Source organism: Hyposmocoma kahamanoa, unplaced genomic scaffold (assembly GCF_003589595.1).
Source record: "Hyposmocoma kahamanoa isolate Upper Pololo Valley unplaced genomic scaffold, ASM358959v1 64, whole genome shotgun sequence".
In the NCBI taxonomy this organism is placed as follows: Eukaryota; Metazoa; Arthropoda; class Insecta; order Lepidoptera; family Cosmopterigidae; genus Hyposmocoma; species Hyposmocoma kahamanoa.
This window is the reverse complement of record NW_020653852.1, coordinates 17,424,771-17,446,157: the sequence shown is the minus strand read 5'-3', so window position 1 is coordinate 17,446,157 and position 21,387 is coordinate 17,424,771. Positions and strand designations below refer to the sequence as shown.

Genomic DNA, 21,387 nt, shown 5'->3' with positions numbered 1-21,387 from the left:
TAGCCGTGAGACACCCTGTCAAAAAAACTTGGCTGCTCTTTTCTACCACTTCGTCTCCAGTCTTATTATTAAAAATTAACTTTTTAATTTTTTATTTTTTGTTTATGAAAGTATTCAATTATTTTTTTTTTATACGTCAAAATACCATTCAAATTTAAAATAATTATGAACTTTAATATCATTAAAGTAATGTTCTAGAAAAATAATTGAATGTGGGTTCCACCACTTATGCGCTGAGCGTCATTTGTCAAAAGTCATCTTTTAGTGGACATAGTTATATTAAAACAAAGTACCGTATTTATATAATTTTTTTTTATTTACAAATTCAGTACATTCGCTGCTTTGGAATAAACCCATAAACTTAACTTCTAACAAGACCTATGTGTATTTTTGCACGTCTAATGACTATGCAATAAGACACTAGCGTCTTGAGTAACTAGATAGGTTACATGTAGAAGTTGTATATTTATTTCACTTAATGCTTCGTTCTAATTGTCAGAGTTTTGCCGTCCAAAGAGATAGGGCCAGCATCCCATCTCCTTTCGAGATTTCCTTTATAACCATAAGAGGAACCAGACAGATGAACCCATGGAGATGGCGGGGGTAGAATTGGGAGGATGTTTAATGCTGGATAGTGAGTTATGATTGGTTCAAGTACTGGGGTTACTATTTTTGTATGTAATGGCGCGATTGGGGTAAAATGCGGCATTGGGGCAATCGGCGCAATTGGTGCTACGATAGGAGCTACTTTCGAATATAAAGGTGCTGCGATAGGCAAGCCCATAGAATGCACGTTAGGGCCAGTTCTGGTTACAACAGCGTTGAATCCGGAAATAGGGTCCGCGGTATATTCAACCTTACGGATGTTGCCGTCAGGTTCTACGAGGGAGTAAGCTCCTCTGACGACGTCGCCGTGGCGTTGTTCCCATTGTGCTTTATTGTCGCCGGTAATTGGGTCGTTTACTGCGTAGTCAAAACCGTAGTTCGGGTTCGGCTGCAAAGGAATTTCTTTATTATCAATACTGATGGTCGAGATTGGTTTATTTATTACGCTGTTTGTCTCTGTCTTTCTCGCAAAATTCAACGGTTGGTGTAATTCTTCCAACATTTTTTTTAATGATATCAAGACACGGGAAGAACAACTCGCGCGACTGCTGCTAAACTTTTAAGTACCAGTACCAATTTATAAAATATCATTTTCCAATTTGGTCCTACTGGGAATCGAACCCGGGATCTTCTAATCCAGCGTCCACAGTATAAACCGTTGGGCCACCAAGGTCTTGTATAATATCAAATGAGGGGACGAACAAATCGTGTGTCTGGTGGTAAGCTACAAGGCTCAATAACATAACAGTTGCAGCGCCACTCTAGTTTTAAATTGCAAAGATCTTCGAGGCACTGCCACTGCGCTTGTCACCCTGAGACATAAGTTGACAAGTCCTACTCGTATGTGCCTGAAATTTCACCAGTAAACTTACTCTTCGAAACCGGAACGCAGTAATGCTCACATGTATGTATGTAAATAGGTATGATGGCAGAACTTCCCTGAACTCTACTGCTACCAAATGCTAGTGCTAGACGATTTCGAGTTCGCCGTCTAAATTTGAATTCTATACCAAAGTTTCTTTTCCCAAAATGTTGTATTTTTTTTTATAAATAACCGAAATGTTTACTCACAATGCTGTCGATGGTGGCGATGGGTGCAAGTCCTAACGAGTGGGGGTATGCCGACACCGCAGCAATCAATGCCAAAAGGCAAGAGATCTAAAGAAGATACAAATATTTATTAAAATAAACACCACTGAAACTAGTAACAAATTGGTCCAATGGAACGCCCCGTGACTTCTTAAGAAATGGTTGCAAGTTCGATACCCTTCTCAAGATTTTTTTCTAATGATAGGCAGATTAGATAATTTACTATTATCATCAATGAAATGCGCCAATGTTGGGTACGAGTTCGCCACGCTAGGCCAATGCGGGTTGGGAACGCCACACGTTTTCGACTTGCAGGTTTCATGAAAAGGTTTTCCTGCACGTTTAGTGCCAGGTATTATATACAAAACATTAACGTAATTTAGAAATTAATGTACGTGTTTCTCTTTTATTTCCATTGTAAAGCAACCGTTCCCCCACCAGGTTATCACTTCTCTTAATTTGGAAGAAAACATGTACGAGAGAATAATCTCGGAGAATGTACTCAAAACTCTTCTTACTAAATCAGCTCTTGGAAAGAATCTGTGTCTACCAGTACGACAAACATGATTTTTTATACATTCCCCAAGCAGCGACTGTATGTTCAAGGAACTTTTTCCCTAGAATGCTCTCGACAAAAGACAATTACCGCCAAAAATGAATTCATCTTTCCCAACAAGCTATTCCAGTGAGCGAACGAAGTACACTGTACAATTGTCCCAAAATACTTTACTATTTATACCAATGCTTAATTATTCCAAAAACCAGTGCATTTTTCTAATACACGGATGGTTTCCCCGATTTACTTGCAAATTTTGCTCCCGAAGAACCAACTAGTTTGTATTTATGTACAGTCAACAACACATCAAGCTGTACACTTTTGTTTGAGTATCGCCTCCAGCACAATGGAACAAGATCTGTCAATGTGTAGTTTGATGTACTGCCGTTTGTACATGTAGATGTATGTCAATGATTCAAAGTATACATTATAGAGTTAACAATACATACATGAGTAGGTAATTGTGATAGAGTTACGCGGTCAAATAATGACTTTAATGACTTGTTAATTAAGTTGTTACAGCTGAATTTGTGAATGTAAATTGATTGCGTAATCTCTGTGTTATTTGCTCGGTCCCCACTGTCTAGGACTGCCGTCTTAAAGAAATGAAGTTAAAAATATATCCTTTTCTCTTGTAACTTACGGTAACGTTAACTTAATACCTTATCCACCTAGGAAAAAATTCGGCCTTTTTTACTGATCATGACAGTATACATAACATAATTTAAAAAAAATTACATGCGTCCTTTCAACTAACGGCGCGGCGGCAGAATAAATAAAAATATAAAAGAAATATTAATGAAGAAACACTAACCTAACATCTAAATTGCTCTTGGTCTAGGTGTTCTGGGTGATGCCCCGGAGGCAATTTCATAGTTTGAGACCTGGTGGGGTAATCTGCACTATTATAATAAGACTTTATAATTCACCGTTTCATTACAATGTGTCGATATTTTACGCTAAATTCTAGCGACAAGGAATTACACAACCAGCAATGATATTAACAATCTATATTGCATTCTTATGCAAATGAGGTATCAAATTTATCAGATTATTTTGTACCTTTGCATTAATTTTAACTCCGCCTTTCATATTGACTTTGTCAATGTTGCAAAGTCAAGGAATTTTGACGCTTGAGGTTAACCACATTTAGTTCCGATTGTTTAACTTTTCTTACTTCCTGTTACATTTCATTTTTGCTTTTTATTAACTTAATAGCATGTATACCTAAGTACATATAAATTGATCTAGTTTGTCTAAAGTTAATATACATAATAATCAAATATAATTGTTACAGCCCCAGTAGTACAGTCAGCGTTAAAATTATCTGAATTGTGAAATTAATATGATAAAGATCAACCTTATGTCAATGACTGTATGAAATATATGAAATCAATTGAAGATTGCAGCGTGAATTCGTGGACTTTCGTCAAATTTATTTTTGATTTTTAAGAATATGCGCACAACTTAACTAAAGTCGTACCTTTTTTAAGGAAATGTAACTTGTTTTTCGGATCCAAATTGCGTTCATCCAAAATCCAACATTTCGGACGCTAAATTTAAAGTGCTTAAAATATCTACACGTTTGATAAAAATGAACCTTATTTCAATAAATTCAAATTCATTCGATTCAATTCAATTTGTTGAAATTACAGGCACGTGAGACTTGTTAACTTATGTCTCAAGGTGGCGGGCGCGAGTGCCCCTCCGATGAATGGGACTGCAACTGTTATGAACAGGCGTGTCACTTACCATCCACGACTTTTTCGTCCCGTCACTTGATATTATAAAAAATAATTCAAAATATGCTTAAAATTGCAATTAAAACTCTTAATTGATTTTGGCCTTTTTGAGTGCTCTGATGGATGTGGAAATGGATGCACCATTAAATTCACCTCCTCGAATATGTAATATTTTATACATCACACTTGCACGTAAATAGTATGATTGCATGCAGGCTAACTTGACTATATTACACGACCATCGCTGTAATGAGAAAAAAAGGTCCCGAAGGTTTTATTTGGGGCATTATAGTCAAGTTAGCCTGCATGCAACCCTACTATAAACTTGCAAATGTGATGAAAAACACTGTATATTTCACGGGCCTATACTATACTATATACCTCTTAGTAACTAAATACGCTTTATAGTTAAGTAGAACCTTTGCCCATTCAGCATAATTCATAATTTGACTGCATTATTCTAGTACCTACCATAATATCGCAGTGTGCACTCTATGAGGTGTGAAGGACTCAAAGGAATGTTGTATACATTACACATAATAAAATAGTTTAGCGGAATAATTATGCAATTTCCCGGGAATTATTAATGAAGACATTTATTTCTAATATTTATTTTTATAATATGTAATATTTAGTTGGTGTCTTTTAAGTTTTACATAAAAGTTTTTGTAAATTAGGAATTTCGTTAATAACGGCATTTGAATTGTAATCCTTATTTTATAACTGTATTTGTACGATGTGTGTGAGCATGCGTTACTCTGACCAATACTGTGCGTGCGTTCGTGCGTGCGTGCGTGAGTGCGTGCGTGCGTGCGTGCGTGTGTGCATGCCTGGGAGCGTGCGTGCGTGCGTGCGTGCGTGAGTGCGTGCGTGCGTGCGTGCGTGTGTGCGTGCGTGCGTGCGTGCGTGCGTGCGTGCGTATGTTAGTTGTACACTTTATCAGTATGTTTATTTGTAACTTTTTTCTCGTGGAGTCAATGACAAAAACCAATAAATAACAAACCGTAGTTAATTTGGTAAAATTGGGAATTGTCATATGGGACTAGACAAATTATATCTCAGGATGACGGGCGCAGTGACAGTGTCCCTCAGATCTTTGCGATTTAAAGCACCGTGGCACCGCAACTGTTGTGGACAGGTAGCTTATTATCAGGCGCACGACTTGTTCGTCCCGTCACTTGGTATTATCAGGCGCACGACTTGTTCGTCCCGTCACTTGGTATTATAAAACAAAAAATATTTGTAACTTTGCAAAGCTATGTTTCTATTATTTTCTTAAGGGATAACTTGAATTTGTTCTTTGGTTATTAGTAGTAGATTGTTGCGTTTTGTTTTTAAGCTCTCTCGCATTCCAAGGTAACACCCGCCCCTCGTATTGCACAGTTACTCTACTAATTAATTAACCAAGACCTCGAACTGGATGAGTTAATTTTCTCTAATACCGACTTACGTTCTAAATAACTCAATGGTCATACTCCAATGCTTTTATAAGACGTTGTTTGTTTTACACGTTTATTGTTATGGTAATTGCGATAACTGTTCATCGAAACGTTAAGTATATGATTATTTAATATGTATATTTTTTTGTATATTTTGATTATATTATCATCATATCATCATGGTGACCGTTTTGTTATCTATGCAATCTTGAATATAGGCCTCTTCCCTCTTCTTCCACTCTTGGCGATCTTGTGCCCAGCTCATCCAGTCTTTCCAGTAACTTTTTCTTTCGATGAAAAAAAAATCATAATGAAACTACGTGATTTGTCGTACATTTTTTATGTAATTTAGATCCGTTGGTATATTTTATTCTTATTATGGTTGATATTAAATTGACCACGGTAATTTTGTTTATTAAGTTATTTTAATTCGTCGAAAACTAAAATAATTTCAATAATCACACAAAATTATAAGTACAAGCAAGAATAAAAAATGATGAGTTGCAAATTCAGAACGCATCCGATAAACTTTTTCTTATGACTAAAAAAAATAGTGACGTGTTCCGAAATGCGATTCGTCATAAGTACATTAAGTATTTATATAATATTAATCCGTTGGTATAATTTATTCTTATTATTGTTGACATTAAATTGACAACGATAACACTAATTTTGTTTTATTGGATTATTTTAATTTGTCGGAGAACTAAAATAATTTCATTAACCACATAAAATAATAATACAAAGAAGAAGAAAACGTATGAACGCACCCAAACTAAACGTATTTTTTTCAAATTTTCATTTTAATCACTTCAATTTCAATACTTTGGATTGATTGTACTGTAATAAATTGAAAATAAACAAAACATGAGCAGGTCTGAGTTTAGCGGTGATGAAAAACTGATTTGTTATAGTTCATCTGTTTTTATTTCATCTACCATTTTCCTCGCTACAGTGAGGTGAAAAGTTGTGTGTTTCGCTCGGCAGCGAAGTTGTTTTGCGTCTCATGCCTTGAAATGCTCGCTACGCTCGGTATTCAAATTCAAATCTTAGAAACCTTCGCTTGTGCTGCTCAGTACTTTAGATTGTAAAGGTCTAAGGGACACTGCCCCTGCATACGTCACCACGAGGCATAAAGTTGGCGAGTCCCGTGTGCTACATGCATCTACACCCTTACTTGACGCAGTAAAGCTCACATTACACCTTCCTTGGAATAGGTATGGTGGCTGTACTTCCCTGGACGAGCTCTCTCACAAGGAGTACTGCTGCTAAAATCTAAATCTGCGTCTTTATTGCTATGGCGGCGATTTCTCCCATACAACATTAGTTAGTTGTTAAATTTCTGTATATCTAAAATTACACGGGGAATTTAAATTCCTGTTATTTCTACAGTGGAACAACAACAACACAAATGGAATAAGGAAACGTGGAATATAAACTATAATTTAGTTCTTAAAATTTTATTACATTAAACAGCTATTAGAGTATATTTACACAAGACTAGTATGACTGTGCTCCCACGCGTTCAAGTATATTAATTACACATAATATAACATTTTTAAATATAAACAAATTACTATCGAGACCTTTTCTGTAACAAAAATTATCTAGAAGCTTCTCATAGTATTATACCCTACTAATTAGAAAAACAATAGAATATTGCAGTGTTCACTTTTAACCGGTAGGGAGTTCTTGATTACCCGCCACTTATTGTCCCTAACACCATTGGGCGTAATTTTGACGAAAACTTACTTATACACATCACAACATAGAATATAAAAGTGTATATTGAAATATGTAAATAACTCTCATCAGTCAAAATTCGACTACCCAGTCGTGTTAAAGAGTTATCAACTAACAAAGAAATTTTGTTCAGACTTTTTGTTTGGTTTGATTTACATTAAAAATATAAACTTGCATAAATAAATAAATATAAAACAGAGTTTGTAAAAGTAATTTTAAGTAACAGGCCGCGGCTTAAATATCTTTTAAAACACTGCTATACTTGTAATTTCCCAATGCAGAGCAAGAGATTCCTCTAAAGAGATATTCAATGTTTAGTTACAACTATAGTCTTACCCGACCCAATGTGAATAGGTAGAGACTGTTTAATATGAAGTAACCTACCTTTGCTATCGTATTTCTTTGTAACCAACGTAGCGTATGGACCGTACGGCAATGGTAAAGGCAATGGCGCGTGTAGCGGCACCCAACCTCCGTAAGAATGAGTTAGAGGATCCCACGGGAGACTCAAAGGTCCTAGAGATGTCACCTTGGGTGACCCTAAAGGCAGCGGCCCTGGACCGAAACCATATGATTTTGGGGGAAGAATAACGTTGGTTACGTCGGCGTGAAGAGGTATTTTTGCAATGACAGGGGATAAAGGAGCTAATGGAGGCAATGGACCTAACGGGGCAGCACCAATACCGTGTAGGGTTGGTGCATGGGAATGTACGTTAGGCCCAATTTTCTTGACGATTGCGTTAAAACCTCTGTGGTCATCGGCGAAGTAGTCGACTACTCGTAGACTGCCGTCTGGTTCTACGAGGGAGTAGGAGCCTTTGACGACGCCACCGTCTCGTGTTTCCCATTGGGCTTTCTTGTCATGAGTATGGGGATCGTTGACTGCGTAGTTGAAGGCGTAGCGGGGATAGTCCTAATAAATAAAAAATGCACAATAAAACATAATTTCCGAATATGGTGTACGGACGCATACATTTGCGTAGTCAAAGTCAAATAAAAAATTATTTCATAGGTAGGAAAACGTAATTTTTTAAGATACTGCTCGTTCACTGCGCTGACTGCCCTGAGAAGAACGAGCAAGAAACTCTAGTTATTGCTCTTTTCAAATAAATGCTACAGAAAACGCTTTGAATAATATTTGTCAGGAATATTGACTCTTGTCGTTTTTCCATACATCTTTTTCTAACTCGTAATCTTCAATTGTGTAACACGACTTTTCAATTAAAATACTTTTGACATAAGTTATAAACTTAGGAAATGATGATCTAAATATATATGCTCCAGAATCTTATTGTGAAATCGTATATAGTTACCCATAAAAGAACCGTTTAACTTAGTTACCAATGAGTTTGTACTTCGTTCTAAGGTTAATATTATGGATATCTTCTTGAATGAAATCTTTTCTATTGAAAATTTCTTAGTAAATGTACTGTACTGATACCAGTTTTAGTTTCAGTCTCTTAATTTCGCGATGCAATTTCGCGATTATAATGTAGAGACAAGAGTTTCTCTGTACTCTTTGTATGTGTGAACAAACATGTCCAATCCTTTTTTTTAACCGATTTCAGAAAAGGAGGAATTTCTCAATTCGACTGTATTTTTTTGTATGTATGTTACGCGATCTCTCCTCGATTTGTGAACCGATTTTGATAATTCTTTTTTTATTGGAAAAAAGTTACCTCATTGGCCCCGTTTAAATTTGATGAAAATATTCCACCTTTAAACGTGGCAAAGGGAAGGGATGAATCCGGTTTCACGTACTTTCCGGAAACCGATTTCAATAAAACTTTGCAAATAGATGTAATTCCACGAACTCTTAAGGTCGGTTTTTCTTTATAAAAAAGTTGTAATTATTCACCTCTTTCTCTCATTCCGCCAATAAAATTTATTATACGCACCTACTGCGTTCAATTTTCATAAGTCGTACTAAATGAGATGACAAGTTTTCGCTTTTGAATATTAATTCAAATTGAGTCTGAAAATTGAAAGTACTTACAGCATGGTCAACAGCAGCAATGGGTACTAAACCGCTTGAAACTGACACCGCGGCTAACGCCAGGGAGCAAACAGTCTGCAAACCATAATATTTTATTATTTCTTAATTATTCCGCAGGTGGATACAATGCATACGAAAACTCATACTCATACACTTTTGATCGAATCTTTTATCTTGTACACTTTCGACCACCGGAGGATTAGACGTAGGCTTGAGTTCCAGCCATTTATGGAATTCCAAGGATTCGCATTACGCTTCCACATTTATATGGCGAACGGCTATGGAGTGGAATTCTTGTCTGCAGAATTATTCCCTAAACGCTATAACTTGGGCCTTTTCACGGCGAAATAGGCATTATTTAGTTGTGCGTGCTCTATCGTCGATCTCATCGTCACTTTCCATCAGGTGAGATGTAGGTTAAAAATTTGAAATATTCTCTGTTGCGTCTGTTGCGTGGGCTATTGATCGAGTTGCACTTGAAGCGTTATTCAACTCATTAATACGAAAATCTATTGCCGTGCCAGATGTCAGCTGTTCAATGTGTTTATGAACATTTAGTAACAAACAGCAATTGTCTTTTTGTAATTTTAGTACAGTCCGTAGAGTTAAAGTTGTTCATATTAAGAGCGCATTTAAATTAGACGCTTGTGGAATTGATGCAGTGACGCGTTGGTGGCGCTACTACTAATTTTCATACAACATTTAGAAGCGCAGCTGCAGCGCCATAGTGGCGCCATGCGGGTGCCACATTTGCAGACTAAATATTGTATGGAAATTAGTAGTGTTGCCGCTGCTGCGCCACAGACGCACTGCTTTGGTAGCGCTTCTACAAGTGTCTAATTTGAAGGAGCCCTAACAATTATTATATTAGACAACATATCGTCGGTGTTTTGTACAAAGGGCGAAAGCGTCATTTCGAAAAATTTTTCAGGGGAGCATATTTTGGTTTTTCACGACTGTTTTAAAATCATTAAAAACTTAAAATAATTTAAAAATAAAGCAGAATTTATAACAGGACGTAAATATTTTAAAATTTAAACTTAATTAAAACCAAAGTTTAATTTTAAAACAGGACGCAAATATTTTAAAACTTAAACTTAATTTAAACCAAAATTTAATTTTAAAACAGGACGTATATATTTATTTTCAAACAGTCGTTAGAACCTAAAATATGCTCCCCTGAATTTTTTTTCGAAATGGCGCTTTCGCTGTTTCTACAAAACACCAATGATGTATTAGACAACATCACATACGTTGCTCTGATCCTAAACTAAATAACTAAAGCACTTGTGTTATGGAAATCGGACACAACGACGAAGGGACGGACGACCACAAACACCCAGACTCGAGACAATAAAGAAAAGTTTTTCTACATAGGCCCGGCCGGGGTGACACCGTGAAAACCGGTGTGCATGCCACTCGACCACAGAGGTCGTCGATTTATAATTAACGGTGGTTAATAATTAAGGGTGTTAACCCTGTATTTGCAGCTTCAAATTTTGCAGCTGTTTCTTTACTACAAAATTATTATCTTAAGATTCAGGTCTAACTGCAGAAACAGTTACCCATTATTGGTTACACGGCTTTACATTTAAAAATATTAAAAGAAAAAGTTACCATTAATAGTCGATTCATGTTGACTGATTGCCTATCAGTTGTTGAAATGTAATGAAAATGCAAAAGCGACCAATGCTTTTATATGGCTGCTAACTTCCCTCGCCAGTTCAGAAGCCTGAAATACCAGATTTATTGTTCTAAATTCACTTTGACTGTACAGTTTTGAAAGTAAGTTTTTTTTATTACATCCGTGTTTATTAAAGTTAAATATTGACTTGTGGTCGTGTTGTATCTATCCACATACAGACTTATGCGTTAAAAATTGGGTCCGTTCGTTATGCCCGTTATGTTCGTTATGCCGTTTTATTTGCACCCGATTCCAAATTAATTCTAAATCAGTTTTTTTTTCAGACAGAATGTATTTATTTGTATTAAGTACTATTGACAACTAAAATGTTTAAAAACATATTAATGTATGTATGTACGATACAATTATGTCTTAATTACCTATACTTAGGCCTTTTTGTTTCAATTGTTATTTATAATGGTTGATTATGAACGTTAAAATAGAAATTTATTTTTATGAAAACAATTATTTTGATATTGGCCTGTTCAATGCATATTTTGTGTCCTTTAATTTTTTTTTCAAGTTATATTTTATTTTAACTAATTATAGCTACAAAATGGTAAATAAATATTAAAATAATTGTGACTTGTACTTAATTCATCAAGTATAACAAACCTTTTTTTACATTAAGTTCATGTTATTTCAAATTATTTTCGTAGAAGCTAACAATGTTACATACCTATAAAAAAATATTTTTTTAGTAAAAGTATTTTTGTGTCTACCAATTTAATTAAAAATTATAATAATAATAATAGTAATAATAACGTACTCAACATAGCCCCGCACTAGGGAAACCCTGTGTCGTGGGTGCCATGTACACACACATAGACAACCACAAATTACACCCAAACTCACGAGAGAAATAAATGTAGGCCATGCATATATTTCTCCCGGCCCGGGAATCGAACCAAGAACCTCTGCGTGGCAGTCGCATGGTAACCGTTCGGCCACGGAGGCAGTTAATTGATTTGGATTACATATATCCTAGTCAACTTGAATCGGATGCAAACAAAACGGGAGCAAAAAACTGGGGGCTACACATTATCATGCGTCATTGTTAAACGTTTTTTTAAAATTGGACTTTCAATTAGATCGATATATTGTTTGTATTGTTTATATTTACAAATAAACACACATGTAAGGGTTATATGTAGGCAGCAGAGCTCCTTGTCATAGAGTTCGTCCAGGGAAGTAACCACCTAACCTATTTCTGCCTCCAAGCGGTAATGTGAGCATTATTGCATTTCGGTTTTGAAGGGTGCTCGTGAAATTACAGACACATGGGACTAGTCAATTTATGTCTCATGGTACGGGCACAGTGACAACTGCTATGTTCTGGCGTGTCACTTACCACCAGGCCCACGACTTGTCCGTTCCATCGTTTGGAATCATGACTATTTTTTTGAATGCTGATAGATTCTGCTTCTTATAAGGATTATTCCATTGTATGGGACGAAATTAATCGGGACAGCAGAAGTTGGTCAAATTTAATAAAATGTTTTTCATAGAAAATTAATAAAATTGACTATTTTTTTTTAGATGCTGATAGACACAGTCTCTCAATTCTATGAGTATTCATAAAAATAAGTCCATTTTATTAATTTTGTATGAAAAAATATTTTATGAAATTTGACCTACTTCTGTTGTCCCGATTTTTTCGTCCTATACAATGAAAATTGATCCCTTCATGAAACTGAGTCGATTGGCACTAAAAAAACTTTTGATCACATTTATTAATTTTGTATGAAGTATTTCATGAATTAAATTTTTATTGAATTGATATTCAATTATTTTTTGTGAAATTACTCCACTAGTTTGTTATAATTATTAATACAAAGATCGAACATTCAGAAAAAACACTCAGAAAAAATTCCTTCGATCCGGTCGGATTTCATGAATTTTATGAAATTTGATCAACTTCTGCTATCCTGATTTTTTCGTCCCATACAGTGAAATGATTCTTACAAAAAACTGGATCGATCAGCACTAAAAAAATTTTGACTAATATTATTTGTTTTTATGGACAACTCAACTAAAAAAAACGAAAAGAAAAGACTTAATGGTTCCTAAGACAGTTTCCTTGTATCTTCTATGATTCCAGATTTCCCCATACTGTCACTACGCACTACATACATTTATATATATATATATATATATATATGTATATACATACACACACACATTTAATGTGTATATATATTCGTCGTCTTAGAGTCATTTTTCAGGGTTCAGATAAAAATGGGGAATAAAATATAGTAAACACAATAATGTTTCCCGTTATCATTTTAATTAATTAAATTATGCTTTTTTCAGATGCTATATTACTTTAATGGGTAATTTTCAGGTTAGTTTTCTCTATCTAATTTTGGTGGCAATTTTTATTATTTAAATATTAAATATTATTTCAGATTGCTTTACTCGAACATTAAATAACCACCATTAAATAATATTCATATAATTAATATGATATATTAATTATATGAATATTATATGATAAAATTGCCACCAAAATTGATAGGGAAAACTAACCTGAAAATTTCCCTAATAATATATTTAAGCAAGAGATTAGAGAAAACTTACGAGTTTTGTCTCAATAAAAAATCAGTAAAAACAAAGTATGTTAAAATGCTTAACTAAGGTTTTCACTGTAATATATGTATATTTGTAATGGAGTTGGAGAAATTGACTCGTTTTCTCGTACAATTTTGCTTAAAACAAAATAAATTTCAAAAGAATAAAAACAACGAATTATACCACACAGTGGCGAATGCTTTATTCGTGCTCTTACATTTATTGACAACCAACAAATATAATAAATAATATATCTTAAAACTATTTATTCACAATCTCCGTCTTAAAGCTTCATTAGTTGATAACATCCCTAAATCGCAAAGATAGGTAGCGGCATTTTTAATAATTCATTATGGCGTGTCGAGGTATCCGAGGTACTAGTTTTTAGTGTTTCCCGTAACCCAGGTTTTCCCAACTCAGCAGAGGTGCTTTATCCAATACATCTTGTCTGAGTAACCCACGGTCGTATAGGGAATCGTAGGGGAGAGGGCCTGTAGCTATTATGGGCTCAAAAAGAGGTGCCTTAATAAGACCAGGTTCATAAAGTGAATCCTTGATGTAAGGTGATTTTAAGACTGGACTCTTCTCGTAAAATGGTTCTAGAACTGGGCCTCTGTTGTAAGACCGTCCCACGTACGGTTCTTTCAACAGGCTAGAATATGGGTAATCTCTCAAGATTAGACCAGGTTTAATTATAGGTGCTGGTAGAACAGGCGCTGGTGGAATTGGCGCATGGTAATTTGGAGCTGATTTTATAATTGGATAGGATAGAATGGGTTCGTGCTCCAGAGGCACAATTCTTTCTTTTATTATAGGCGCAGGCAAAATTGTTTCATGGAGAAGTGGAGGTGCAATAGTCTTTAGTGCCGGTGGTGCTTTGTAAATAGTTGCTGAAGAAACGGCATTGCCGTGAATGGGTTTGGCAAGAAGGGAAGCTCCGGCCAAAGCTGGAGATATGTCTCCACCATAGATTGGTCCATGGAGAAGAGGAGCTCCGGCGAGTCCTCCCAACTGAGCCACAGGTCCAACTGAAATGGGAACTGGGTGAGGCGAAGTAAGAATTGGGATGTTGGCTTTGTAAGGAGCTATTGTAGGACCAGTAGGGTGTAGGTTCGGCCCGAGGCGTTTAACTATAGCATTGAAACCGGATTTGTCATCAGCCCAGTACTCTACTACCCGCAGGCTGCCGTCGGGTTCTACTAGCGAATAGGCTCCTGCAAGAAATAATCTGAATTATTTAATTGGTTTAAAAGCACGTATTCAGACACTTCAACAATTTGATGTACACTCATCATAGTAGTCTAGAGATCAAGCACGTTTTTATCAATTACTGAAAATCAAGATTTTTAATTTTTGTTGGTTTTTTTGTCAATGTTTAAATAATTTAATAAATTTATATAGATATTTTTATTCCATTTTAATAAGGGAATCAAATCATCATCATCATCCACAGCCTGATTTCACCCACTGGGTATTAAAATTTAAAAAAAAATACGTTGATCTCTTGATATTTTTAATGTGTGTCCATACGATAATTTCAACAGTACTTCCAGAGTTTGATTAATGTTTACTTGACAATATTGTCATAACAAAAAATAAATCTAAATTTGAAATAATCTCTAACCTTTAACAGCATCTCCGTCGCGTTTTTCCCATTGGGCTTTGTTGTCTCCAGTGTGAGGATCTTTCACAGAGTATTCAAAAGCGTAGCTCGGGTACGACTGAAACAACAGATCAAATTTCAACATCTGTCGTAAAATTCACATATTATGCAAGTTACTACATTAAATAGTGCAATTATAATTTTGCCTTTTTTCACTTACATAATAATCCGCAGAAGCGTGTCGTGGAGCGTAAATAGGACCTAAATCAATGGCCCCATTACCCTTTGCGGAGGCCGATAAAGCCAAGAGACACGTAAGCTGCAAATAACATAGCATTTTAAACATGTTCACTTGTTTTTTCAAACGAAACATGAAAATAATCACTGCGCTAATATCTCAATTTTGCACCAATCGAACTACTAAATTTCAATTAACAGATTCCAAGCAGTCACAATGAAATGGACTAAACTATGAATGTAAGGACTTTCATTGTCTTTTTTTACTTCTCGTTTTCTTGTTCTATCAATATCATACTAATAGTACAACTACCATTGTTCACTGGCTATCGGAAAGATTAATAAAAACCAACCACAAAAAACTCCATTTCCACGCGCACCTGTAGCAAAAAACATACTAAATTATTAAGTACGTATCGAGAACATTTATAGGCTATCGTGTTGGACCTTCAACATCCTGTAGTCGGATGTCCAAAGTAAATGGTCCGATATTACCAACGACCGCTGGTGTTGCATCAGGCTTCCTTCACGGTTGCCTTCGGGCCTTCGACCGGTGAAAACGTAAGAATATGTAATGAGCAATTTGGCTAATACACCATTAGCAATAGCTTGTTTGATTTACAGCATGTCAATAATAAATTACTAATAAATCTTCCATTTTTTTTTCTAGCAAATGGTTGACAGCGCATTTTCTTGCTGAACTCTCTTTGTCATTAACTTATAGTTTTTTTTACATATAAATTTCTATATGTGTACCTTTTTAGTATACTGCTAAGTATAGCTCCTTGTGAAATAGTTCGTCCAGGGAAGTACTGCTACCTTACCTATTCCTGCCGCCAAGCAGTAATGCGTTACTACATTACTGCGTTCCGGTTTGGGAGGGTAAGGGTGCTGGTGAAATTACAAGCACATGGGACTTGTCAACTTATGTCTGAAAGTGACGGGCTACAAAAAAGGAAAGAAAAAAGCTATGTGTGTATGCTATTTATTGTGATTAATTATAATATTTATGTACGTAACGATTTTTTTTAAATTTATTTATTATTATATTTCTCTCTCATTCTCTCTTGCACGCTGTAACCTTAGCTCTTGAAAACATAATTACGGCGTAAATAAAAATAAATCTTGTTACCAATTCATTAAAGAGAAATTTAATAGATATCCTGTTTTGTTCTCGACGAATCATCGATCATTCATTAATAATAATTACGGATCTATTAACGTAAATTAGGCAGCATCAGTTTGTTAACATGATTTCTCGCAAAGTTTCTACTAAATACGTTGACCCGGCTAATTGATAAAACATTCCAAATCGTGTTTATAATATATTGTTTATATTACGGGCCTTACATGTTGCTGTATTGCCAGTCTAGGTGTTAAAACTGGGAATTGTAATAACTCGATGTTTTAGGTTGTCAGGTTATCGATACGATTCTAAGAATACCCTAAAGTGCGTGAGTTGGGTAATTCTAATTATGCGACGATTTGCTCCAATTGTTTTAAGCATATGTGTCGTGAGTCGTGGCCATTCGAAGGTGACTGCACGCGAACGTGAATCGGTCAGTAGATCATATCGATACTTGGGGGAAGAAAAGGCGTAAAAGTCAATTTTATCAAAAATGGATTGTTCATGCATGCACTTTAGTGAAATTTTCATGCGCCTTCTATCTGTCTATTCAAAACTTAAGATATTCGCCAAAAATTATTTTTTACGTAAACGCAACTAAAAAAGGATATGAACTAAAACATTTATAAATTAGTTGTTTTTCACTCACTTAGTAGAATAGAGCTCCTTATGAAATAGTTCGTTCAGGGAAGTACTGCCACCTTACCTATTTCTGCTGCAAAGCAATGATGTGAGCATTACTGCGTTCTTGTTTTGAAGGGTAAGGGTGCTGGTAAAATTACAGGCACATGGCACTTGTCAACTTATGTCGCAGTGGCAATGCCCCTCAGATCTTTGTGTTTTAAAGCTCTGAGTGGCACTGCAACTGTTATGGACAGATGTGTCGCTTAAACGCTTGTGACGTTTTCGCACCAGGCGCACGACTTGTCCGTGCAGTCACTTCGTAAAAAATCTGGTATTTACTCTATTTCTTAAACGTAAACGAGTAAGGAATGCAAAACTTTGAATTCCTCTAATAATCGCACCAAGGAATGTTGACGCCGCCCGATAAGCATATATATTAGTGTAAACTCGTTGCTCTACTCTGGAAATCTCGCTTCTGGTATTTCAATTGCAAAAGTAAATATTTATGTAACTATTTCTTATTGCAAACCACAGAAATCACCATATAATAATAATATACTTGGACTGCCTCGTGGCCCAATAGTTAGCACTGTGCGTTAGATGTAAAACATATTTTTCTAAAATGTTTCTGCTCTTTATGTTATGAGCAGACCCCCGGAGTGAGTTCCATTCAGGGGCAATATAAGCGCTTCTACAATAAATTCCGTTCGATATTCAAAATTTGCTGGCTACGAGGTTTAGTGAAACAAAAGTGTCTAGGATCAAAAATGTCTAGGGATTTAACACGTTTTTGCTAATTACTGAAAATCAGATTCTTTATTGATTTTTTTTACACCAATGGATTCAATTAATTTTTTTTACACCAATGGAATTTTTGGGGCAAAATCTTTTTCAAATTGACTAAAAAAATCCACTCGTGTTAAAAAAAAATTAAAAAATAAAATTTTCAAGTAATTGGCAAAAACGTGCTTGAACCCTAGACAATTTTGATGTGTGTATTTTTTTATTAAAGAATAAGTGCGCATTTGACTTCCATCTCGAGAAAGTGACGATGAAGTCGACGATGGGCATGCACACCTAAATAATGCCTATTCACTCTCAACTTGAAAAGGTCCAAGTTTCGTTTAGTGAACAAGTCTGCAGGCAGGGAATTCTACTTCATAGCCGAGTTTCAGTCAGGGAACTGAAATTTCCTAATTTGAAACTGGGATTTCGAGTGGTTGTCCGGTACGTTATTATTATTACACTACAGTCATTTTATTCACAACACGCATTTACAAAAAGGTTAACAAAATACGATGTATGGAAAATATAGCATAATCTAGTGCTAATGAAAAGGATGGAACTTCATCAGTACATACTGCGTTTCAATATAATAAATACGTTGCGCGTACCACACCCGGCTCACTATCGGAACTAGCATTATATTTCCGGTTTAACACTTCATACCTTGAGCTGTAGCTCGTGTCAAATTGTCCTATCATTCGTATTGGGATATAAACGCCTACAACGATTATTGTATGAAATATGTGGGTTTTTGAAAGCCAGCGCAAGCAGGCGAATAGAAACTTTAGATTAGATTAGATAGACTTTAGATTTATTTATTATCTTGTTAACTTTACCTTATTATATACATATATTGTATTACAAGAATCGTTGCAATTGTAATAAATGTTACATTAAAAAAAATACAAATATCCGGTACAAGTTTAGTACTATGATAAATTAATCGTAATTTCATTATGTGAAATAATGTAGGAACGTATTATATCATATCATAGTAATAATGTCAAAATAATGATTGTACCTTTATTTTTTTATGTGATTATCCATTTCCGTAAAATAATATTTATTGTAATAAATTATAATCATCACCCTATATTCTTCAACGGAATAATACGCATTATCCAACAAAAGGTATTTCAGTCGACGATCAAATTTAAATTTATCAATTTATATTTCGTGCTACAACAATTGAAATAAGTACAAATCCACCGGTATGCGGCAGAATCCTAAAGTCTTCCTGAATGCGCCGTGGTCTTTTCGACTGTGTTGTCGCTAGTGGAACAGAATCAAATTCGAGCGGCCGGTGGCACATCGGCGTATGCCGTGCCATTCCAGCAGACTCTGCGGTACGAATGAAAAAAAATGAAAAAAACAGTGCCCTGGTTTCTTTCCTAAATAAAAAAGGACACTAACTAATATATTATATATTGTGTAATATATATATATATATATATATATATATATATATATATATATATATATGGAAGATGGAAGCAAATTTTTTTAATCACAGCTCAATGAACTTTATATATTTGCTAACTGCCTCCGTGGCCGGCCGGTTAACGGTTACGGTACTGGACTGCCACGCAGATGTCCCGGGTTTGATTCCCGAGCCGGGAGAAATATTTCTCTCGTGAATTTGGGTGTAATTTGTGGTTGTCTATGTGTGTCTGTGTGTGTGTGTGTGTCCATGGCACCCGCGATCCAGGGTTGCCCTAGTGCGGGGTTATGAGTGAGTGCGAAAAAAATACGAATGTATAAAATAGATACGGGCCAAAAAACAAGTAACGCGTCTTCCGGATATTTTTTTAAAGTATAAATGGATTTGCTCTTGACCACTATGCCTAGCCCTGGAGCAAAGATACGCTCCACGATGGGACGAGCTCGTCCAGAAGATGCCTATTCAGTCGCACCTTAAAGACATTCGGGTTGTATGTGCTCGGAAACAGCATCGCAGGCAGGGAATTCCATTCCTGGGCTGTACGCGTGATAAAGAATGACGAAAAGCGCTTAGTACGCCTGAAGGGATTATACGTCTGGATATCCGAGCACACTCACCGAAATATAAGAATTCTCGCGCCATCTCAGGATTTTTTTTATAATATCATGTGACGGGTTTATCAAGTCGTGCAGCTTACCATCAGGCGGTAAGCTACACGCCTGTCCATAACAGTTTCAGAGCTTTAAATCGCAAAGACCTGAGAGGCGCTGCCACTGCGCCCATCGCCATGAGACATAAGTTGACAAGTCCCATGTGTAATTTCATCAGTACCCTTACCCTTCAAAACCGGAACGCAGTAATGCTAACATTACTGCTTGGCGGCGGAAATAGATAAGGTGGCAGTACTTCCCAGAACGAACTCTTTCACAAGGAGCTCTACTGCTGCTAGAATTCCCGCAGCTAACTACTAATATTTATCTACGTTACACATTTGGGATTAAGTTCATTATGCTATGTACAATTTTCTTCTTCGTCTTGTAGAGTTTTCGTTACGATAAAAATATCACATATGCCAGTTAATGAGGATAAAGGACATTACGACGTTATCGTACTCATGGTAACAAACATCATTTGCAAAAATCAAATTTTTAATTTCTCACACGAACAACCGAGGTCAATCGGAACAAGATAAATGTATAGGGCTCATGTTACCTTGAACGCGGTCACCACTTGAAATGGTCTGACCTTCTTGTTCCTTTATTTGTCAACTGTTACGAAATAGTGAGTAAACCTTTTAAATTGGTTTGGGTTAACGACTGCTACTCCATAAAAGGCACTACAATAACAGAGAGAGAAAGATAGAGCGACTAATTGCTTTCTAACGCAAATAACTGGATCGACAATAGTTCGGGGAAGTTTGGAATGAGCATTAATTTTAATAATAAACAACTTCTATTTAGAACCAAATTTTTTTGATATATTCGTTTGCATTATGAAATAAAAATCAGAAAAAGACGATATTTAATTCTATATAATTTTACATTTAAATTTTAATGAATTTACTGTATAATAATAGTCCCGCAGACTTTCTCTATTCACCACGGCTAGGATTGGCTAGAAGAGATCTCTTTTAGAGATAAGCTCACTGTAGCGAATCGCAGTAGAAAATTAACGTGGCTGCTTTTGGTGTCACTCTGGCCTATTCCGCCACGAACTACGCTTGGGACTACTGTGTCGTACGCTTTCGCTTCCCGCAGGTTCGCCCCTAGACCGCTTCTCCTGCTGTCCTGCCTCTGTGTGGCCTGAGCTTAAAGAGCAGCCTTGTTTTATATGCCTTCATTTAGAATCTTCTTGCCGTATCGATGGCCTACACTGTAATGCTTGCCATTTTGGTGAAAGGATTTGTCAATCGGCGTAAGGTATTCGCGTATTGTTGCCCAGGTTACGCCAGACGTACAGGAAAGCAATAGTACGTCATGCGGGTTGGTCCCCTCGTGAATTTAGATTATAGTATTTGAGATTTTTTTATATAATATCAAGTGACGGGACGAACAAGTCGAGTGCCTGGTGGTAAGCACACACCTGTCCATAACAGTTACAGTGCCATAAAGAGCATTAAATCACAAAGATCTGAGGGGCACTGC

General features: G+C 35.9%; 3 protein-coding genes across 4 annotated transcripts in view; 1 reads left to right on the top strand and 2 right to left on the bottom strand.

Moving 5' to 3' along the window:
• Nucleotides 1-21,387, top strand: part of LOC113231147 (guanine nucleotide exchange factor subunit Rich) — a 60,578-nt gene that overhangs the window by 22,431 nt on the left and 16,760 nt on the right. The window lies entirely within an intron of this gene.
• Nucleotides 304-2,398, bottom strand: LOC113231149 (cuticle protein 21-like). Its single transcript, XM_026465342.1, has 3 exons — nucleotides 2,342-2,398; nucleotides 1,678-1,764; nucleotides 304-994 (listed from the first exon to the last, which is right to left on the bottom strand). Exons 1-3 carry the CDS (start codon nucleotides 2,357-2,359, stop codon nucleotides 476-478), a joined length of 624 nt encoding a protein of 207 aa, XP_026321127.1. The 5' UTR covers nucleotides 2,360-2,398; the 3' UTR covers nucleotides 304-475.
• On the bottom strand, nucleotides 13,791-15,649 carry LOC113231148 (pupal cuticle protein Edg-84A-like). The gene is made up of 4 exons (XM_026465340.1): nucleotides 15,620-15,649; nucleotides 15,250-15,348; nucleotides 15,051-15,147; nucleotides 13,791-14,640 (listed from the first exon to the last, which is right to left on the bottom strand). The coding sequence occupies exons 1-4, from the start codon at nucleotides 15,632-15,634 to the stop codon at nucleotides 13,811-13,813; spliced, it is 1,041 nt and encodes a 346-aa protein (XP_026321125.1). The 5' UTR covers nucleotides 15,635-15,649; the 3' UTR covers nucleotides 13,791-13,810.